The sequence below is a fragment of the Telopea speciosissima genome, chromosome 1 (assembly GCF_018873765.1).
Source record: "Telopea speciosissima isolate NSW1024214 ecotype Mountain lineage chromosome 1, Tspe_v1, whole genome shotgun sequence".
NCBI classification, from domain to species: domain Eukaryota; kingdom Viridiplantae; phylum Streptophyta; class Magnoliopsida; order Proteales; family Proteaceae; genus Telopea; species Telopea speciosissima.
In genome coordinates this window covers 20,181,935-20,197,879 of record NC_057916.1, presented here as the reverse complement: position 1 = coordinate 20,197,879, position 15,945 = coordinate 20,181,935, and the positions used below count along the sequence as shown (strand labels likewise).

At 39.9% G+C, this 15,945-nt stretch overlaps 1 protein-coding gene across 2 annotated transcripts in view; it reads left to right on the top strand.

The window, feature by feature from the left end:
* Window positions 1-15,945, top strand: part of LOC122662134 (DNA gyrase subunit A, chloroplastic/mitochondrial) — a 71,235-nt gene that overhangs the window by 20,740 nt on the left and 34,550 nt on the right. For both annotated transcript variants that reach the window (XM_043857702.1, XM_043857708.1), the window contains exons 11-15: window positions 2,027-2,092; window positions 2,232-2,320; window positions 12,123-12,171; window positions 13,329-13,415; window positions 13,515-13,608. In XM_043857702.1, the coding sequence (XP_043713637.1) occupies window positions 2,027-2,092; window positions 2,232-2,320; window positions 12,123-12,171; window positions 13,329-13,415; window positions 13,515-13,608 (385 nt within the window). The remainder of the gene's footprint in view (window positions 1-2,026; window positions 2,093-2,231; window positions 2,321-12,122; window positions 12,172-13,328; window positions 13,416-13,514; window positions 13,609-15,945) is intronic.

Genomic DNA, 15,945 nt, shown 5'->3' with positions numbered 1-15,945 from the left:
CTTGGGTCGCCTTGCCGCCTTGACAACTATTACCTTGTGTAATATTACCAATTGTACAAATTGTTTTAGTACTAGAAGACCGAAGGCAAGTACAAGAAGTGAATTATGCACCATGAATGAGGAAACATAATATTGATTGTGAAATAGTACATAGTATATATGTAATGTACTCATAGAGACCCAAGTCCCAACAATACAATATTGTATGGTGATACATGAGTAGAAAGTGTGCCCTTCAGGCCATCCTAATGGGTAATACCACATTGAGTAACAAGGTAGATTAAGCCCACTCATGGATTGATGGTGGCGACGCCAATTTTCCTCCGACTGTATTACAAATGCAGGTCACATCATTGTGTGCTAGATGAAATGCTCGAAGTCCTCCACAATTGTCCTGTAAATGGCCTCATATACACCGTAACTTGATGATGTTCACCAATATGAAGCAAACAATCTTGTCGAAGTGACGTGGCAACCCCCAGCACCATATTCCAGCAGTGTGTTGAGGTGAGGTGGCAAAAATCAGGCCAAAATGTGGGTTTTCCTTCTTCTCGCAGAGAAAAAGGGGGTTAACAGGAAAAATAGCTCTATTTCGGTCGAAATTTCAACCAGGCACATTCGAAACACTGTTGAACCATATCGTCAAATCGACACGATATAGGGTTGAAATTCTGACGAAGCACCGAAATTTTGACCGAAATATTGTCGATTTTCGGATTACTGTGGTATTTTGACTCTGCCACTTCGAAATCTATGAACTTCTTGAAATTTTGGCCAGATTTTGCCGAGTTTTCGAACCATGCTTAGGACATGTGGGTAAATAAGTTTTAAAGAAAGGGGCAAATTGGAATTGAAGACAGTTGGAACGAAAGGGAAGCAAATTCAAAGACCAGGGGCTGGAATGTAATTTTGAAGTGGCCCTAGATGTAATAAAGTAAAAGAATCTCATCTTCAACCTTCGATAGAAAACTGACTCACAATGCAACCGGCCTTAAACAAATCGATAGAACTCTCCCAGGGCAACTCCTTTTAAGGTAAAATTTTAAACATAAGATCAACCAATATTGGTTCCAAAAATCAACTAATAATTTAACAATAATAGCCTGAAACAGGGACTGGTGGTAACAGTAGGAAGATCTGAGATTCCAGATCTGATTCTCTCAGCAGAGGAAGCTGTTGGGGGTCAAGGGGCTAGAGCTTAGGTCACTTTGGGGTAGGGAAATAAGCCTCCAAATTTCAGTCCAAACTGTGAGGGTTTAACTGAGTTCTGGAATTTTATCTTTCAACTTAACAGTACTGTCAATGACAGGAGAGATTAAGAAATAGAAAAAAAGAAAGAAGAATGAGAAACAAGAGAAATAAGGAAAGAAGGGCAGAACAGTAACAGGAACAGAAGAAGGAAACGAGAAGAATTAGTGAAGGAGATAGTACCTGATGGGAGGGGTTCTAAATCGAACCAAAGAGAAGAAAGAGATAGAGCAAAGAGCTTCACCATACACACTCACAACCTGTGAGGAAAAACTTCGACTTTAACTCAGTATTCCATTCCAAAATCTAGTCTCACTGTACTGTGTTACATTGTATAAATAAAAAGCATTCAAACTCTATAGGCAATCTACTTGAATATTTAACTAAAAGAAACTTAAACAAGGGAAGTAGCAACTCCTATGTAGCTAACTCTTACCAAAATAATACCAAAGAAAATAAAAAGATTACATTGCCTATCCTCAACATAGAAATAAATCCTACCAACCCTTTTTGGACCAAAAATCCAGGTTGGGCCGGTTCCATCTCGGTGTAGGCTTCCACAGTGGGTCGTTCCGGTCCATCCACATCAATGCCACTGCATCAGATATTTTTATTTCTTGTCTTTGGTTTTAATCTCAGTTCTTTGAACTTACATTTGACTTTGCGATTTGAAGTTTTTTTTGTTGTCAATTTATTTTCTTCTCAATTTCTAAATTTACCAAAACAAATATATATATATATATATATAATTGATGTGGGCTTATGGATTTTGGTACAGATTTTGGAAGGCATTAGTGATATTCGTGATGAAAGTGATCGCTCTGGAATGCGCATAGTCATAGAAGTATACAAAATACTACTTTATTCTTTTTTAGTTCATATATTGATAATTCTTGAAAGCTCATTGCCTGCCCTGCTCTAAATTAAGAATTATTATTCCATTATCACTTGATATTGACTATTTCTGATGTTATATTGTACAGTTGAAAAGGGGATCCGATCCTTCCATTGTTCTCAACAATCTGTATCGCCTTACCGCTCTTCAGTCAAGCTTTAGCTGTAACATGGTGGGGTTAGTGCCTTCTAGACCTTATGCTGCTTGGATAAATGATCAGAAACGAGAGAGGGAAGGGAGCACACACTCACCGGTTCTTGGTTACAACCAATGAACTCAATTTTCATTCAATATTCTCAAGTCTGAGTGTTGCGTAGGTTACAACTTGTATTTAAAGATGAAATAATAATTCTAATTAATAAATAACTAAATATCCTACTAAACCTAAAAACCCATTTGGACCCGGTTTGTCTTCATATGGATCCCTAAACAGGTTTAGCCCGGTCCAAGGAATTGCTCCTGCATCAAAACCCTTGGAAAGCCTTGAACGTCTGGAAATTTCTTTGTTTCATTGGCCATTCTCACAGTATGCCTTCCAATAATCACGATAATAGGGGGCAAATTTGGAACTTTATTGCTGAAAATCCAATTGTTCCTTTCCTTCCATATGGCCCAAATAATACCATAGGGGATAATCTACATAAGACATAGGCCTTTGAGTAACGTTTTTAGCAATTGCTAAAAGATAACAAGCACAATGGGGGTTGTCTAATTGATGCAGCGGCTGTGGCTCTTTCTTGGCTGGAGTGACATAATAACTCTTGGATGCACAGGCGTTGGAAATATAGCCTAAGGCATGTGATCTTTGGTTTTAGTTTGGGTCCATAAAGAGGCCCCAATTTGGTTACTGTGATTTTTTTTCTTTGTTTTTATGCTTGGAGTTAAATCTGTAATTTTAGTCTTTTAAAGTTGGTGATCCAATAATTAAGTTGTGGGAGCTAAGGGTCAACAAGTAGGTCTTTGTTTATAAATCTTATTTGGATTCTTAGTAGGAAAGGAGTCCTAGTTTGAGTCACATTTCAAATTGTTTGTTGTCTATAAATAAGTCATGTAAAGCTCATATTGATTTCAGTTTGTTGTAATATGGGCTCAAGGGTAATTTTGTCCTAGGGGTATTTTAGTCATTGTAACTATTCTAGAATGTTCTCTAGATTATTATAAATAAAGAGGGGCTGTGAACATTAAAGACACAAGCCATTATTCACAAATTTCACATGGTATCAGAGCTGGTATCCACATCGAGATCTTATCCCTAATGCCTTCCATCACGAAACCCTAGGTATCTCTATCACCTCTCTCTCTCTCGGTTTCAGCATCGCCAACCACCACCGTCTTTATCGCCGCTAGCCACCACCACCGTCGGTCTCGCCAGCCTCCACCGCCAGCCTCCACTGTTAGTACCACCTCCTCCTAGGGGTTCCTCCACTCTTCATTGTTTTTTTCCCTTCACCCTTGGTTGTGAGTTTCCTCCTACCAAGAGATTTTTCCCTTTCCATGATTCAAGTCCCTTTTGTCATTGGGAATTGTTGATGTTTTTTCTGGGATCCATCGAGTAGTGTTGATGCAGCGTTGAAATCTATCGTGATTGGCAACCATGGTCTTTGATTTGATCACCGCATCTTCTGGACAGGAAGGAGCTAGTCAACGTGATTTTCCTTCTTTCCCTCTTAGCTCCATTAAACTCGATGGGAGCAATTACTTGATGTGGTCTTGTTATCTGGCGATTGGTTCCCATGGCTATTCTGACTACCTCACAGGGACTCTGTTATGCCTACTACTGCTGGTGCTGCTCAAGATAAATGGGTTACCTCAAATTATTTTGTATTTACCTCATGAACTCCATGGATCCTGCCATAGCTAGGGGCTATCTTCTTCTCAACATTGCTGCTAAGACCGCCAAAGATACCTATTCTCATTTGGATTTCTATGTGTCCTTTACAACTACCTATGATATAGATGCATCTGCATTTAAAAATGGGAAGGTAGTCTTTGGGTCTTTGACTTCCTTGTTGTTCTCAACATAGAGTTTGATTAGATTTTGGGCTCATGTCTAGAATCGTGATCCCTTCACATCACTTAAGTAGGCCTATGCCATGGTGCAGTCAAAAGACAGTCATCGCAATGCCATGGTTCACCTAGTTACATAGGAACAATTAGCTCTTTACTCTGGTTCGTCAAGCTCTTCCCGTGAGGGTCTTTCCCGTGGTACTGGTGACCGTTCTACATTTGACAAAGTTCCAATAAAGTGTGATTATTATGGCAAAGAAAGACACACTAGAGACAAGTGCTGGAAATTACATGGGCGCCCTACTGATACTCACAGTCGTGGACATGGGCGTCCTTCTTCGGCCAGGGCTCATCACATTGCATTTGAGGATGCTGCTGCTTGATCCATCTCTTTCCCAGGAGGAATTACTGACCCTACGTCGTCTGATGACCAGGTTGGACTCATCTTCTTCACCAACATCTTCTACTACATCCCTGCTAGGGACCTCTGCTCCATCTTCCTCTTCCCATTCAGGTATTTCTTTTGGTGGCCATTGTGCTTCAGTCATATTCGTTCATTGGATGATTGAGTCGGGTGCCACTGACCACATGATAGGCTCTCCCACTCAATTCTTTCAATATTTTCTTTTTTTAGGTAACAATAAAGTTTGTGTGGCTGATGGTTCCCTCTCCGTTGTTTCTGGGAAGGGCACCATTAAGTGCACTGCTTTGTTATCTCTTTCTTCGGTTTTACGTGTTCCTAAATTTTCTACTAATTTACTCTCTGTTAGTAGTCTTACATGGGATTTTAACTACTAAGTAACTTTCTTCCCTAATCATTGTCTTTTCTAGGACTTGGAGACGGGTCATACGAGTGTAGTGGTAAAATTGTTGGTGGTCTCTACTTGCTTGATAGTTCTCCATCAGCTTTGGTTTCTCAGGCTTCTTCTCCTAACTCGTTGGTGTCTGCTTTGGCCAAATTACATAGGTGGCATCGTCGTTTTGGCCACCCTCTTTTAGGCGTGTTTCTATTTTATTTCCCAGTTTAGTGAATAATTGTAACCCCAACTTCTTTTTTTGTGATGCTTGCATTTTTGTAAAGCAAACTAGAGCTTTTTTTATCCTATTTCAGATAATGGAAGTTTAATCCCTTTGGTTTAATTCATTCTAATGTTTGGGGCCCTGCCCATTGTGTATTAACATTTGGTTACCGGTGGTTTGTCACTTATTTTTTTGGGTGAATAAAGGTTTGTCACTTTTATTGATTACTTTAGCCGTACCACTTGGGTTTATCTTATGCGCCAAAAGAGCGATGTGTTTTCTTGCTTTTTGTTGTTCCACAAGAGGATTCTGACTCAATTTGATGCCACAGTTAAAATACTTCAGACTGACAACGGGAAAGAATACACCGATGGATCTCTTCAGGCCTACTTGTCTACTCATGGAATTATACACCGGATTTCTTGTGTGGACACTCCAGCCAACAATGGTATAGCAGAACGGAAGAATCGACATATCTTGGAAGTGGCTAGATCTCTCATGTTTGCAATGTCTGTCCCTTCTTGGTTCTGGGGTGATGTAGTGCTCTTGGTGGCCTCTTTTATCAGTCGGCTGCCTTCACGGGTGTTGGTAGCTTGCTGTCATCTTGAAGTATTGTTGGGTTCTTGTTCCTTTGTGGTGCCTCCTAAGGTATTTGGTTGCATGTTCTTTGCTCGCAATAATCATGTAAGTGGGAAGTTTGATCCCAAGGGGCTTCGCTGTAATTTTTTAGGATATTTTGATGGAGCAGTGGAAAGATATAAGGCGAGGCTGGTTGCTAGGGGATTTACCCAGACACATTGGATAGACTATCAACAAACTTTTGCCCCTGTAGCAAAGATGAACACTGTCAGAGTTAGGGGTGTCAATGGGTCGGGTTGGGTCGGGCTTGTCTTGAACCGTAGCCCAACCCTAGGAACCTTACCTTAAACCCAAGCCCAGCCCGACCCTGACAAGGTTTTCCTAAGCCCAGCTTGGCCCTGATTGAGCCTGAATATTTTGGCCCATTGAGTTCTGGTACTAACAAAGCCCAATCACAACCCGCTTAACAAAGCCCAAGCTATAAAAAAGTGAAATTTTTGGTAAAGAGGCTGTTTCAAGATTCGAACCAAAGACCACTTGGTTACAATAAAGCAACCTTGACCGTTGCACTAAGCACATTCCCTATATGCTTTATAAATATATATTATATAATACAGGGTCGAGGCCTCAACCCTTGCCCGACCTTGCTAGGGCATGCAAATATCCAACCCAGCCCGACCCTTGCTTATCCCTAGGCCCGAGCCAGCCCTGTCCAGGCTTAGGTCAGGTTTGGGCGGGCTCGGGTTGGCTGGGTTTTTTTGACACCCCTAGTCAGAGTCATTATTTCCTGTGCGGTTAATCTAGGATGGGACCTTCAACAACTTGATGTGAATAATGCTTTTCTTTAGGGGGAGTTAGAGGAAGAGGTATATATGGATATCCCTCCTGGTTTTGCTGCCGCAGAAATCCAGTGCAAGGTGTGTCGTTTAAAGAGAGCTTTGTATGGTGTAAAACAGTCCCCAAGAGCTTGGTTTGGCCGACAAAGTAATGCTGATCACACTTTCGTTTATCAAGAAGACAGGCCAACACATCACAGTATTGATTGTCTATGTAGATGACATTGTAATCACTGGGAGTGATGTTGATGAGATAGGTAGACTGAAGATCTATTTGGGGACAGAGTTTGAGATCAAGGACCTAGGAAAGCTACGATATTTTCTGGGAATCGAGGTTGCTCATTCAGCTCAAGGTATCTTCCTCTCACAATGGAAGTGTACACTTGACCTCTTATCCGACACAGGAATGCTGAGATGTAATTCTGCAGATACTCCTTTAGAGCGTAACACTCATCCAAAGAGTAAGGATGGAGAGCTAGTGGATAAAGGTAGCTATCAAAGACTGGTTGGACGAATGATATATCTATCCCACACACAGCCTGATATAGCATTTGCTGTGAGTTTGGTTAGTCAGTAAGTGCATGATCCTCACTCAACTCATCTAAAGGCAGCATATAGAATCCTGAGGTACTTGAAGTCTTCACCTGGAAAAGGTGTTCTTTTCTCTCCTCAGGATCACCTACGAGTTGAGGCTTTCACAGATGCAGATTGGATAGGATGTCCGGATGACAGGAGATCTACCTCAGGGTATTGCACCTTTGTTGGAGGGAACCTGGTTACTTGGCGGAGCAAGAAGCAAGCTGTAGTTGCTCGATCCAGTGCAGAAGCAGAGTTTCGGGCTATGTCCCATGATATATGTGAACTTCTTTGGCTCTTGGGACTCCTTCGAGATTTATGTATTCCTGTTGAGCTGCCCATGCGCGTATATTTTGTGACAACAAATCAGCAATAAGCATTGCACATCATCCATTCCGACATGATCGCACCAAGCACATTGAGATTGATCGTCACTTCATCAAGGAGAAGTTGGATCAAGGAGTAATGTGTGTTCCTTTTATTCAATCTAGTGATCAGTTAGCTGATATTCTCACTAAGGGAATTAGTAGTAAAAGTTTTGACTCTATTGTTAGCAAGTTGGGCATGTTTGATATTTATGCACCAACTTGAGGGGGAGTGTTGTAATATGGGTTCAAGGGTAATTTTGTCTTAGGGGTATTTTTGTCCTTGTACCTATTCTAGAATGTTCTCCAGACTATTATAAATAAAGAGGGGCACTGAACATTAAAGACACAAGCCATGATTCACAAATTCCACACAGTTGAATGGAAATAAATTCAGATTTGGATCGGTAGTTCTGCTACAACTTTAGCTTGTGTGGTTGCTGGTTAATGCTTGCTATACCTCTCTCTTCTCCTCCTTGATTTACCTATAGCTTCAGATCTGAACTCTCCCTATTCTGATCAATTCTTCTCAGTCTACTTCTTCCTCTCTAGCAGATTGTTAGTCCCCTGTTTTTCACACTTTTAATTCTTATTGATTTTTTTACTATTTCTGTTAATCCCCTTCTTTAGGCCTGGAGTTGTATATCCTTTGTTTTGTTGACATTCTTCAATAGTTCCAACATTCAGACTTCATTTTTAACCTCCTTAACATCTTTAATCATAACTGCTGCTCTGTTTTAATACTAATTCAGTAATGTCTCATTGCACCTTCTATATCCTCATTAATATTACTTTTTGGGTACAAACAACTTTAAATCCTAATTGAACCTTCCTTTTCTGGTTTAGTGTCATTCTATAGGTCTATATGTTTTCTTTCCTTCATTCAAAGTACTGCAGAATCAATCTTGAACCAGTAAAGGCAGCGAGAGATCAAATGCAACAAGATCGCAATGTAGGACAGACATAAATCAGTAATGTAAAAATTGAAACTCTCATTTTTATTTTTTTTAACATATGAAAGAAAAAACAAGAAGGGATATGACCAAGGCTTCACCACCTGGCCTGTGGGAATGGAATCACCACCATACCCAACTTACTGAATCACCACAATGGGATCTGATTGGAATCACCACCAAGAGGGCCGGAAGACAGCATCACCACTGCACGAACAAGGCTGAAGCCAAACTCACTTCTTTTTTTCTCAATCGTTAGAGGGTCTAAGCCCTTTCCCCTTTATCTATTACTTCATATAAACCCACAAAATGGGAAACCCTCTGGTTTGGTAGGAGGATTCCTAGCAACTTAAGTTTTCCTTCAAAATAGAAACTATCTAGAACATTATAAAATTGAAACTATGGTTGGATTCTGTAAATAATGAGTAGAAAAGAGAGAAGAAGAGAAGAGAAAGGAGATGGCTGTGACCTTGAGAGTCACAACCTTATGTTGAGACTCCCACTCCATTCAATATATAATAAGACATAACCCTATTAAGGGCATAAATATTAAATTTACTGTTCACGGGTTACTGTTCACATGAACAGTACCAGTGAACACTGTTCAGGTGAACAGTGCTGCGAACCCCTTAATCGATAACTTCTAACACTCCCCTTCAAGCTGAACATAGATGTTAATCATGCCCAGCTTGTTACAAATATAATTAATTCTACTATTCTCAAGAGACTTAGTAAACACATCTTGCAAGTTGTTCTCTTGTGCGAACATGACTTGTAGAGATAACTCCTTGCTGTTGCTTTTCCCGAACAAAGTGGCAATCGACCTCAATATGTTTTGTTTGCTCTTGAAAAACTGGATTTGATGCAATATGAATAGCAGCCTGGTTATCACACCACAGCTGCATAGGAGATGCATTTTCAAACCCAAGCTTAGTCAACAACTTCTTCACCCACATCAACCCACATGTGACTTGCTCCATGGCTCGATATTCAGATTCTGCGCTAGATCAAACCAGAACAGTCTGCTTCTTACTCTTCCAAGACACGAGGTTTCCTCCAACGAAAGTATAATACCTTGTAGTTGATTGCCTATCAACAGGAGATCCAGCCCAGTCAGCGTCACAGAAGCCTTCAATACGTCGATGTCCATGATTAGAGTATAATAGACCACAACCTGGAACTGTCTTGAGATATTTCAGAATACGAACAATAGTATCCCAATGGGACGTACGAGGAGAGGATAGAAACTGACTCACAACACTGACAAGAAGGCAATATCAGGTCGAGTCACAGTCAAATAATTCAACTTTCCAACCAACCTCCGATACTTCTCACGATCATCTAAAATATCACCACTTTCTGCTGTAAGTTTTACATGGCATACATGGGAGTATCCAGAGGCTTGGTCCCCAACATCCTAGTCTCTGTATGCAAATCCAGAACATACTTCCTCTAAGAAAGTGAAATACCTCTCGACTGAGCAATTTCAATTCCCAAAAAGTATTTCAACCTTCCCAAGTCCTTAGTTTGAAACTTTTGCTGCAAGTGCACCTTCAAACCTTGGATACCCTCAAAATCATCAGCATAAAAAATAAGAAATATCCTTTCTACACCAGATCACCTATAGAAAACCGAGTGATCACTATCACATCGCGACAGTCCAAACTCAAGAACCACATCAGGAAACCTGCCAAACCATTCCCGAGGAGATTGCTTCAAACCATACAAGGACTTCTTGAGCTTGCACACTATCCCAGACTCCCCCTGTGCAACAAACCCCGGAGGTTGCTCCAAATAGACTTCCTCATGTAAATCACCATGAAGGAACGCATTCTTAATATCAAGTTGATACAACGACCAATGATGAGAAGCTGCAAGAGATATCAAAATGCGAACAAATGCAAGTTTGGCAATAGGAGTGAAAGTATCCACATAGTCAACTCGATAAACCTGGGCATACCCCTTTGCAACCATTCTTGCCTTCAACCGTGCAAGAGAACCATTGGGGTTGACCGTAACCCATACACCCAACGACAACCAATAGCAGATTTACCTGAGGGTAACTACACACGATCCCATGTCTGATTTTCCTCCAACGCTAACAGTTCCTCAGTCATAGCAGCCCTCCAACTAGGAATAGACAATGCCTCTGCAACAGACTTAGGAATAGAACGATTCTCAACTGTAGTCAAACAAGAATGGAATGTAGAGGATAAACCAGAATAGGACACAAAATTAGAAAGGGGATGTTGAGTACAACTCCGAACACCCTTATGAAGAGCAATACGTACATCAAGACCGGGAAAAACATCAAAGGATGAAGAGGGATTATCTATTGTAGGATCAGCATTCGAAGAAGAGGAGGTCGAGGTAGATGAAACATGTGGGGCACAAACTTTCCGAAGGTGGCGTTGGTACACAATAGGAGGCCATGGCAGTGAAGGAAAGAGAGAAGAAGAGACGAGAAAGGAGATGGCTGTAACCTTGGGAGTCACAACCTTATGTTAAGACTCCCACTTCATTCATTATATAATAAGACATAACCCTATTAAGGGCATAAAAGGAAATACGTCATAAATAATAAAATTACTGTTCACATGACAGTACCTGTGAACACTGGTCACCCCTTAATCGATAACTTCTAACAGATTGTATTATATCTATGCAACCCCACAAAATAGAAAGTAAGAAGCCACAAATTGAAACGTACAATCCCCATAGTAGCTGGAATATCTTTTACAGAATATTCCCAACTCAAATCTCCTCTACATCTTCTATAATATCCTCTAAATCTCCTAGCTATGATCTGCATCACACAGTTGATTTGGGTCAGTTTTGACACAGTTACCACAGCTTTTCTTACCACCTGGTTACTGTCCAGTTTGTCCTAACTACGGTTTAAATTCCAGTAAAATCTGGGAAATTTCGTGTGCTTTAAAATTTGACCAGAATTTGGTATATTTATAATGTCCCTATGCCCAATTTTATACTATAAAGAAAAGGTTCAAAATTTTGGTTTCGATAGGGATCATAGTTGTCAAGGTGCCGCTAGGCATCCTTTGATGGAAGGGCTTGGCAAGACCTTGATTTTTTCCCCTTGTCCATGCCTAGGAGCCTAGATGCTGTGATAAGTATGACTGGGATTTCGACCTTGGTCGAAACTGAAATATAGCCCACTGAAATGGCACCGAAATATACCCACTGGAATGGCTGAAATGACATAGGAGTATGGTCCATTTCAATGATAAAAAAATCCAAACATTGAAGACCCCTTAATTCAGATGTGTTTTTTTTTTCGAAACTGAAATTGCCGTCAAAATTTTGACTTTTCAGTTAAAATTTCAAACTGTGCTATAAAGCCACTTGTACTTGGTTAGTATGATAGGTAAGGCGCGAGGTGCTGTTGTTGTTGTTGTATTTGGTTAGTATGATCCATGATCCATCAGCACTGACATATTTGTCTCATTTGTTTCCTGAAATCAGCAGTTTTTTTGAAACTTTTATTGATGGTACAGATTCTTGCTGGCTCTTTTTCCACAGATATCATATTTTCATATTAGCTGCATCAATTGATTAAACTTATCATAAATATCTTGTGACCTGCTTTGATTTTTTTGTGTTTGTGCTTGTCTTTGTTACTCAGTATACTTGGTGGACAACCAAAGCTGATGGGTTTGAAAGAATTACTTCTGGTGAATGCTTCTTTCCTTCTTTTTTATCTTTTCTTCTTTTGCTTGTATGCTGAAATAGACGTTTAATCTTTGTTTTTTTTTGTTTTTCCATTGTTTTACTTTTGTCTTTTTAAAATATGTTTTATCTATACATTCATATTTATGATTAAGGATGTTGACTAATGAAGGCATTCAAGTGAGTAGTTTTTTGTTGACATACGATTGCAAGGCCAAGGGGAGAAGTGTGGGCTAACTTTTCCTTGTCGTCTTGCCTTTTTTTAAAAAAAAAATTATTTATTCATTGTGGAAGGCAAATTGGTGAAAGAATTTGTGACATATATCAGTATGTATTTCAAATAGAATATTTTCAAACCACAAAGTACAGAGATACATGCATGCAGCATTAAATGTATTTTGATGTTTGAAAGTTTGAGGTTTATGTTGAGGGAGATTTTTTAGACTTTCATACACAAGGAATAGTTAAAGCTGAAGAACAGATACAATACAACTCAACTAAGCATTATCCCAACTAATGGGGCTGGATACTTGGATCTTGTTCTGCCATTCAACTCTATCAATGCCATAATTCTTGTCAACCCTAATCGTTCATTTTCTTTTCTCACTTCTCCGGTCATTTTAGGCTTACCCCTTGCTCTTTTAGCTCCTCCGATCTAGATCATATGACTGATTGCTGGTGCATGCAAAGGTCTATGCCACCTTAATATGCTCTCTTGAATTGATCATGTATCGGATATCTTCCCATTCCAGTATTTTTTCAACCCTTAATAACTGTTTCTTTCCTTATTTTCCAGTAAAACCTCCCCATTTTTCTCTCGCCTTGATACATGATTAAATATATCCCCATGTTATTACTCTTTTTTTCAACCCTTAATCACTGTTCCTTCCTGGTTTTCTCAGGAAGACCTTCCTATCTTTATCTAGACTCCAGATCAAGCAAAGAATATTCTGCCATTGCTACACCAAAACATGTTGTACTTCCATTCTCTTGGCTTTTAATGTTGTCATTATGTATTCTAATTTTTAAGCTTTGATGTTTTATAGGCTCATTGCTTCTATATTCAAGAACTGATTTCTACTTCTAGTAAATAAGGAATTTCATGGGTTATTTTTAAATCACTAACCTGGAAAACTCTCTCTCTCTCTCTTAAATGTCCCAGGCATTCCTGGACTTTAGATGCTCTGTTGTTGAGAGACGTGCTAGGTTTAAACTTTCTCATGCTCAAGAAAGGAAACATATTGTAGAGGTATGTTGAATGCCGTGCAAAGGTAATTGCTGAAATTGTTCTAATTCTAAAAATGGTCCAAATTTATTTTCTTTTTAATTAATGCTATTTTGTGATCAGGGTATTATAGTGGGACTTGATAATTTGGATGCTGTGATTCGTATAATTAGGGAGACCTCAAATAATGCAATGGCATCATCGGCTTTGAGGAATGGTATTTATTCATGTTTCAATATATTTTCCTCCATTATGTTTGTTATTGTATTTTTCTGACAGGTTCGTCTAGTATCTCATTTGTGATTTAACTTTTTATCTTTGCTGTAAAAGCAGTATGTGTTCCTGATGCCAACGCTGTTATGGAGATAGCATGTTTGCACATTTAAGGGGGTGCATATTGCTGCAATTTATTTTTGATGACAGTGCCAGCTTTATTCTGGATTGAATCCAAGTAGATATTTTCTGGTGTTCTGGATGTTGAAGTTGCTCATATAAAGGCAAAATGGTCGTGATAAGAGGTTCAGGTTCATGCTATTTGGCTGAGTCATATGTTGAAAACCTGATCAGATTGTCTACTAGGTTTGACTAGAATTGGGTCCCTATATGATGCAGATAAGTCACCTAGAGGGTTTATTTGATTGGAAATAAGTTTTGGGTTGGGTTATGTATGTGTTGGGCCTTTGATCCCATGGGTTTTCTTTGTAATGAGCCACTTTAATGGGCCTAAACTTGTTAGAGTTATTAGAATAGTTGTATAAGGGTAGTTTTGTCATTGTCTGATTATTAGACATGGCTAAGTTGTCTTTTTGTTATTTCTTCTTTATTTCTAGTTACCTCCCTAGGGAGGTCTATGTAATTCTTAGAAGTGATTAATTAAGTGAATATGTGTGTTGAGAATCCCTCAACACACATAATCGATTATTCTCCCAATCTCTCTTCTTCTCCTTTTTTGTTGCTGTAAATTACTTTTCCCTTACTAGAATCGATCCTCTTTTAAGTTCAAACTTGGTATCAGAGCCAGCTTCTCTGGTTTGAGAGTCAGCTACTCAGTTTTATCTTTCACCTCTCTTTTGAACCCTAAAAGGATAGAGGGTTGCATTAGAGGCTGTACAATGTGAAGTAATACATCTCTTAGAGTTCCATTCTTGAACCAACATATGAAGTTTGAAGCTGGAGATGCTGCTGCAAAAGTTTGAAGCCCTAAACTTTGCTCCTCAAGTTACCCCAGTATCTCCACATTTATCTTGGTTTCTTCCTCCTCCCTCAACCATTTGGGATGAGGTTTGCTGCATTTGGATCGCCTAGGGGTATCCTTTCATACCCTCTAGCACTCAGGTCACAGTTTTGAGGAACATAGCTCGATTTTCTGCTGCTCCAACAGTACCGTCTGCTCTGTTGCTCTGTTTCTGCTGCTTGTTGCTCTCTTCGTTGTTGGCAGCCAACACATTGGGTGGTTATGAGGTGCTATAATGGCAGGTTTGCATTGGTTACATCTTGTTGCATTTGAAGGTTATTAGTTGAAGCTTTTTTTGGAAGTTCTTTTTATGATTATGTGATGGATGACTGCTGGAATGATGTTGAGATGCACCCAAGGTGTTTGATTTAAGTTCTCTTTAAGGATTTACCTCCTTTTTGCTGCTGGAACTGCTTAGGCAGTGTATTGTTCTCTTTGTTTGCTGGATTTCTTGCTTGTGTGTGGGTAGAGGGTACTCCCCAGTTGTGCAAGACACCAATCTGTTTTGTTGAGTATTTTGGTACCATGTCTACTATGTCTGGGGCTGATTCTGAGGTCAGTGGACCAATTTCGGCTAGTGGTCTCCCCGCTATGGCTTTCTTTGACAATCACAACACCCAAATATCTGTTGTGAAATTTGTACAATACCAACTACTTGGATTGGTCTTGTTCTGTGAAGATGTCCCTGCGCAGTAGGGGAAAGTTGGGGTATATTACTGGCTCTATTAAGGAGCCTACTACTACTGATCTAGGATACCTGAAGTGGGAGACTGAGAACTCCGCAGTTATGACTTGGTTGGTTTTCTCCTTGAAACCTGAGATCAGTAGGAGATTTATGGACAAGGAGACTGCTAAGGATATGTGGGACAGTGTTGCCTAGACCTTTGATCGGGTTGGTGACCATGCAAAGGTGTACCAAATCCACCAAAAGGTCACCAATATGAAGCAGGGTGATAGGAGCATCTCTGAATGCTACAACATTGTTATCAGCTTGTGGTGGGAATATGATCACTATAGGTATCTTCGATTGTCCAACTCTGAGGATGAAGCCAAGGTTTACAAGAATCAAGAAGTTGAAAGGATCTAAGGATGAAGTATGTAGTTACTTGTAAAGTGAGGAATCCAGAAGAACAACTATGGATATTGCACCATCAACAGAGAGATCTGCTCTTGTTTCTAGTTCCCTCAGAGACTGGAAAAGTGGGGGGAAAGGCCAAGGGCCAACTCGTGGAGATCACCGTGAGAGATTTAAATGTGATCACTGTGGAAGCTGGGACACAACAAGGACAGGTGTTGGGATCTTTATGGGCAGCCCCCTGG